This window comes from Pundamilia nyererei, unplaced genomic scaffold (genome assembly GCF_000239375.1).
Source record: "Pundamilia nyererei isolate P.nyererei 1_Seehausen unplaced genomic scaffold, PunNye1.0 scaffold00065, whole genome shotgun sequence".
Classification (NCBI taxonomy): domain Eukaryota; kingdom Metazoa; phylum Chordata; class Actinopteri; order Cichliformes; family Cichlidae; genus Pundamilia; species Pundamilia nyererei.
In genome coordinates, this window is record NW_005187466.1 from 3,084,705 (window position 1) to 3,092,052 (window position 7,348).

The following is a 7,348-nucleotide window of genomic DNA, read 5'->3' on the forward strand; positions in this document are numbered from 1 at the left end:
CTCACACACGCAGTGATAATATCAAGTGTTTTCTGTTACTGACTTGAAAAAAGTTGTGCATTTTGACTGTATTGTTGATTGTGTCATTTTCACAATCAATTAATTGCTATTAGAGGTGTATAATGCTGGGTAAACCATACACAGGCAGCACTCTTGTGGGTTGACTTTTATTAATCACTGATTGTTGATTGTAAGCTACACATGACTGCCTGGCAGTCACACATACTCACACAGAGGTCCTTGATTGATGATATTAATCCAGAGGACAAGCTAACATTGTCTGCATTCCACCTTAAAATGATTATACATATGAAATAGATCTGCTATTGTTACTGATCATTTAGCTATACAATTGTTCTTGTACTTGTAGTTTTTCTGACTATGGCCAGGCCAATGTGATGTTGATTTCTGTTACTGACCTTTTAAAAATCAAAATATATCTATGCCAACAACAAAGATAAAACTATAGTGTTGAACATGGCAGATGACTGCTTTTTGGAGATGTAGCTGGGTAATCTGAAGCATTTACTAACATTTGCAGGTTTTAACATTTTGTGGCAGTCCTTTACTCTTGCTCGGCATATAATACAACCAATGATCATGGCACAATGCATTGCAGCTACAGCTAACTTTCCACAATCTCCAAAGAGAATTTTATTTGAAACTATTTAAATTACAGCTAAAGATAAATACACGCTCCTTTTAGTTTTTGTTTATTTGTTTTTTACAAAAACAGAGTTACTGTTCAGATATATATTCTATATTTTCACTTTTTAGTCACCATGAAATGAACTTGAACATAAAATAAACTTTAGTGACTGCTTTTTAATGTCATTTTACTGTTTTCATTAAATTTTTTGTCTACCCTTACTTGTTTTGATACGTTGAACTAGTACTGTGTACAAAAGGTGCCTTTCAAATATGCTGTAAGGAACAGGAACTGTTGTTTGTCTGTAAAATAGATGTGAAAGTATTCATAAATTTTAATAGTTTATATTTGAAAGTTATCAAGCTGGTTTTGATCAAACAAATTCCAATAACAGGATGAAAAGATGGCCAGCTGGTCAGCAAACAGATTCAAAAGCCAATTACTGCTCTCAACAAATGGCTGTCATTTTAAAGCCATGAACTTGCAACTTCTATTTCAGTCTCTACTGTATGAGCAATTCTTTATACTGATTATAACTTCCTGCTAAACAAACAGGTGGAATGGATTTGAGATTATTAGGCACAAGTTGATTTTCTTTTGTTTTTGTTTTTTTCAAAGCAAGCTGCTTCCCAACATGATTAACTAAATTCCAGTCTGGACAAAATAATATTAATCTGATTGGTTAAAGTCTACAAATTTATGAAATACAGAAATTGAAAGAAGAAGAAAAAAGTACTATTATCATATTCATAAGTTTCCAACATCTTCTATAAAAAGTACAAGTTGGCTTTCCATAAAATGTAAAACATTATACTTCTACAAGTATTTTGCCTGTATTTATTTACATTTTAACTAATGCCTTTTTGTTAACAAGGCCATACATGAAGTATGAAGAAATGTGCATTATTGGCTTATTTTAGTGTTTATAAAAAAATATTCAGTCAAGCAGAAGAAAGAACTGGACCATTATTTCATAATTCTGTGTTTTTGACCTCTAAACTGACACCTTTTTACCCCTTAATATGTCTCCCAGGTGTACCAGCAAAGCGTAATGAGCTGTATTATGACTGCTGCAAGGAGCCCTACCCCGATGTGACGTTCACAGTCACTATGCGCCGCAGGACTCTTTATTATGGCTTAAACCTGCTCATCCCCTGTGTGCTCATCTCTGGTCTGGCACTGTTGGTCTTTCTGCTCCCTGCTGACTCTGGAGAAAAGATCTCACTGGGTACAGAGGATCACATACACATCAGGCCATCCTTGCACACAAAGACACAGATACACAGTTTCACGCAGAGGGACAATGATTCATGATTATATTCATACATGTAGACAAAAATGTGCCTTTCTCCCCTACTTTGGTCATCTCTGCCCACCAGACTGCAATTGCTTACCCATTTATTTGTCTTTGCTTTATGCTAGCGCTGACATTATTGCTTTGAATAAGCATTTGCTTTGAATTCTGTTCCTTAGCAGATGAACAAAAGCACCACTGTTAACGCAGCAAAGATAATCATGTGGACCTGAAAATGCCAGCTTGTTTCAAAATGCCATTCCGTGAGACAGGGCTGCACTAAATAGAAATGAGACAGTGCCCCTTTGACGGTGGATAATATAGTAAATATTCCAAAAATAAATTCATAGCTTTTGTCACCTGTTTTGAAGACAACCAGCTGCATTTATTTTGAGTTCTCTCAAGTCACAATTTAACAGCAATAGAGATGTTTGATGAAATAATGTATCTAATGTGTGTCTGCCCTTTTCAGGCATAACGGTACTGCTGTCTCTGACAGTGTTCATGTTACTGGTAGCAGAGATCATGCCTGCCACTTCAGACTCAGTTCCTCTAATTGGTAAGACAATATTCAGCTCCTCGTAATGCTTTTATTGGTAATTATTTAATTGTTGGTTTAAAAACAACATTAAAGCAATTGTGAATTGTGAAGGTTTTCACAGGAACCTATGCAGTCTGAGTATGCACATCCCTCGATTCAGTGGCTTGTAGAACAACATTTAGCAGCAATAACTTGAAGCACTGATTGGTTTTCTATATGACTTCACTAGTCTCTAAAATAATTGTGAAGAAATCTTCTTTGCAAGGTTTATGGGGAGTTATTTTAGGGTCTTATCATACCACTTCATTTGCTGAGTCAACTGCCAAAACTTCTGCTTTAATAGAAGCAATTGCAATTGTTGATAATCAGTTAACCAAGTCCATTTACACAGTAGTGCATAGAGACTGTACTCTGGTGTCCACCTAAAGACATGGATGTTAATTGGTGATTCTAAATTGGTTATGGATGCCAACACTAGAAAATGTTATTTAAATCACAATCTAATATTTCCATTTTCAAACATCCAAGAGCTAAAATGTGTGCTATTTTTAGTTTATTTTTAATTGATGGAATTGTTTTTACAATAAATAGGTAAGAAAATTATAATATATCATGACTTGCCCAAAAGGTGGAAAAGGTATAAAGTGCCACAGTGAGGGTAGTGGGTCAGTATGGAGATTTTATTTTCTCAATTTACTGTTCAGAGAGAAAACCATGGAAAGTTGCTGGATGAAAAGAATAATTTACCCAGGAGACAGTTGGCTACAATAGGTTAGAGTGTCAAAATAGATCTTTATGCCTCATACTCACATCACAGGGCAGTCTGTAGCAGAAAACATTCTTTGCACAGATGGACTGATATGTTGTGGCTGTGGGCGGGTTCTAAAGAGTGTGGGGTGGGTGTTTGCTTGCTGATGCAGTATGTGAAGATTATATTCAGCGTAGGAGATAAACAGTTGTGTTGCATAAGACCACACTGATGCAGACAGGGGAAGACAAGGCAGCAGACTTTAAGAAGGGAGGAGAAGCTGCAGATAGGGCTGCTGCCCTGCATCATCTGGCAGCTCAGTGATGTAAAACAAAGCCAAGAGAAAACACGCCTTTTAGAGTAGATGTTTAACACACTACAGATACTGTATATCAGAGATAATAGATAAAAGACAAAAATGTCTTTGACATTTACTATCAGAGGTTATCATACAATTCCAATTATATTGTGACACGGAAACGTATAATTTCATTAGCCCGCCTTTCTACTTAATCGCTGACATCACAGCTGCATCAGAATGTGTTTGAAAAACACGCTTTCCTACATGGAAAGGATATGCATTTTTATGTCCCTGTGTGTCTTCCAGCGCCTCCAAGGCTGCGTATGTGTTATGTCTTTTGGCTACATTTTACATTAACAAAAAAGATGTTAGTCATCCTCTTAACCGCCCCTGGGGTGTTATGACCTTAGATTTGTTGACAGGGATCATTTCTTCACTGAATAATCAACCAGCTACCTTACTTGGTGACAGTGATGATGCTTTCTAATCTAATAATTTTAAAATGACCATTTCACTTATATATTTAAATAAATAAATCATTCAGTAACAGACTACAATATCTACTAGCAAGCCATGTGTCCTTTATTGAAATTGCAATATACTGATTTGTTCGTATTCTTCTTCAGCTCAGTATTTTGCTAGCACCATGATGATTGTGGGATTGTCGGTGGTGGTAACTGTTCTGGTTCTGCAATTCCACCACCATGACCCCCACGGAGGAAAAATGCCTAAATGGGTGAGTTCAATAAGGGGAAAAAAGAGACAATTTAATTACAGTATTATTTCAATAACCACCTCTCTAAAACTGTTTCCAAGCTTTGATGTGCCCCTCTTTAGAAGTTGAAAAAGGTCAGTTCTTGCAACAAAAAGGGTACGCATCATTAGCACAATAACAATAACAGATCCTTCTTTGTTTAGTAAAAAAAAAAAACATTAAAAAAAAATTGACTCTCCTTAGTTTCACATCATATTTTTCACCTGACAACCACTGCTCTAACATAATGCATAGAGGTACAGCCGCTGAGCCAGTATAAGTCCATTTTATTTTCGAGTTTGTTTGTGTAAGGACATGACACCAAGATCTTACACAATGATTAAAGGTACTTTTTAAAACTATACTCTGCAAAACTTTTCTTAAACCCTTTACCACTTGAGGCAACATTTTAAGAGTGGGTGTGAACAAGTCATTTCTGATGTATCCTTCTATTATCTTTTGATTTTTTTCCTTTTAGTCCTGCTCTCATTCTCTTAAGAAGCTTTGCCTTTTTGGCAGGCCACCAAATAAATGCAAGAAATAGAAATTTTCAGGATGAAATCATACCAACTGTTGTTTCAATTCTGTTGCTAGCTTTAGTCATTTTAGAAGATTTTCGACTATTTTTTTGGTAAGTGTCAATTAAACTGTCTATGTAGATTCTCTGTCATCCAGGTCATAGTAGTCTAAGGAACACTTTCCAGTGTAAATTAACATATCAATCCAATCTTTCCACCTTCTTTCCTCCAGCTAAATCTTTATCTTTCTTATTTCTTTCTTTCAGGTCCGAGTCTTTCTTCTCAACTGGTGCGCTTGGTTCCTCCGTATGAAGAAGCCTGGAGAGGAAAGCAAAACTCCAGTGAGCTCAAGCAGTCCTCCAACTTATAAGTACTCCCATTCTCCTGCTCACCACACTAGCACCACCAGCATTCAGATGAGCACCATACCAGGGCAGCCATCCACTCAGGCAACAACAACCAATGGAAACATGAACCTATACTTTAGCTACCACTCAATGGGCACAGACAACCCTGTGTTTCCACCTAGTGTTGATTCAGGTGTGATTGTGTGCGGTGGTGGAAATGGAGGTGGAGGGAATCATCATAACGGTACCTCCCAGCTTGACATCCACTCAGACCAGACACGGACTTTGCTTTTGGAGCAGATTCCCGAAATTTGCCGGATTTTGGAAGAAGTGCAGTACATTGCAAATCGCTTCAGAGAGCAGGACGAGGGGGAGGCAATCTGCAGCGAGTGGAAATTTGCAGCTGCAGTCGTGGACCGGTTATGCCTGGTGGCCTTCTCGCTGTTCTCCATCATCTGCACCTTCACTATTCTCATGTCAGCTCCCAATTTCATTGAAGCCGTGTCAAAAGACTTTACGTAAGGCTGCTCTCTATCATCACTGACAGATAAAAACTAACAGTAGAAATTCTGACACAATTAGACCTGCACCACACAAGCCTCTCTTGTACTTTTATGTGAAGACACACAAGCTCAAGTTAATTTAGAATTGATATCACCATAGATCAGCACCCAGCCTTTACCCCTCTCATTACACGTTTGTTGGTATATAGCTGGGGTAATGTGTTTTTTCCCTGTGAAGGTTCCTCTTTAGCTTACAACATACATACAGGTACATAGGAAGTTGAAGCAACATGTAGTAGTTAATGATGTAGAAAGTCAGACTAATGCACTTTTCTTCTGTATCCCTGCTGCACCACATCATTTACTTGCCACCATTTGAGCGTCACGTCTCATCAGAATTCACTCTTTCCCTTACAGCTTTTCTTTTCTCTTAATTTTAGAATTTACACATCCTGTCTTCACTCCGTTTTCTAGAGATGTCTTACCTAAACAACTTCAGCAGTTACATATATAGTACAGGGTTTTACAGGTGTATTCTTGTAATGCATTTGTTCTTTGTATTTTATAAATAAATCCACATTTTACAGTGCAATCTGGTTAAGCTGAAATTGATTTTTTAATGAGTTAGCAAATTCACTGAGATCTACTGAAATGATACATTTCACTAATCTGAGGTGTGAAACTACTGAGTATTTTCATTTTAGATAAATATACCATTTTTCCCTCGCTAACTGAAATTTGATTTAAAATTTCAATTCAACTCAATTTTATTTATATAGTTGTCCCCTCAAGGTGAAAATGCCCATTATAATTTCCCACAGCCTGACTTACAACTGTATCTGATTCATTACAACAAAGAAAGCCAAATAATTTCTTTATACCTTCATTATTACTCTTCCTTTTACAAATGGAGCTATTAGTCTAATATATATTACAGTTTTTCTCGATTGCTTAAACACTTTTCTTGAAACTATGGCTCGTATTCTCAAAACAGTAAACACAAATCCATAACGTCTCACTCAATTTCCCGAAAATTGTATTTTCAGGTCAAAATTAAGCTCTACACTCAAAACCATTCACTCTTGCTGAAAAACCAAACTTTGTCCACAGACATCACACACAAGGCCTCAAAAACACACACACTACAACATAGTCTTACACATTGGTGCAATAAATTGAAAACAATATTTCAAAAACTGTCAAGTTATGTTGCTTGTGGTTCTTCCCCTCAAAAACCTTTTCACATCATGAAAACAAAAGATCCAATGTACATACAGTGTAGGGCTGGGCGATATATCGAGTTTTTTAAAAATATCGATATATTTTCATACGAGATATAAGATGTGACAATATCGTTTATATCATATAGTCTATGTTACGTTATAATTATACTTATGGAGCCGCAGGTTTGCCTCTCTTTCGTCCACTTTTGTCTCTACGCAACGTTACTCGGCCTCGCCTCTCCTTCACTGAACACAACTCCCCCTCCCCCATAGCTTCACCTGCAGGCAATGACAAGATGAAAGCGGAAAATCTCCGTTAGCGAGTTACCTCGGATCGCCCCGTGCGTGGGGCTGGACGGTGTCAACGTGTTAGCGAGCTAACCACGCTAACGAGCTAACCGCGCTAACGACATGCAGCCCGGAGGAGCTGCACGGCCTAAAATCCTTTCATTTTCTCAAAAATCGACAGT

At 37.3% G+C, this 7,348-nt stretch overlaps 1 protein-coding gene across 1 annotated transcript in view; it reads left to right on the plus strand.

Moving 5' to 3' along the window:
* Nucleotides 1-6,253, plus strand: part of LOC102212722 (neuronal acetylcholine receptor subunit alpha-7-like) — a 40,019-nt gene extending 33,766 nt beyond the window's left edge. The window contains exons 7-10 of the mRNA XM_005735854.1: nt 1,683-1,877; nt 2,416-2,502; nt 4,160-4,269; nt 5,072-6,253. Coding sequence (XP_005735911.1) covers nt 1,683-1,877; nt 2,416-2,502; nt 4,160-4,269; nt 5,072-5,674 — 995 coding nt within the window. The 3' untranslated portion in view covers nt 5,675-6,253. The remainder of the gene's footprint in view (nt 1-1,682; nt 1,878-2,415; nt 2,503-4,159; nt 4,270-5,071) is intronic.
* The last annotated feature ends 1,095 nt before the right edge of the window (nt 6,254-7,348 follow it).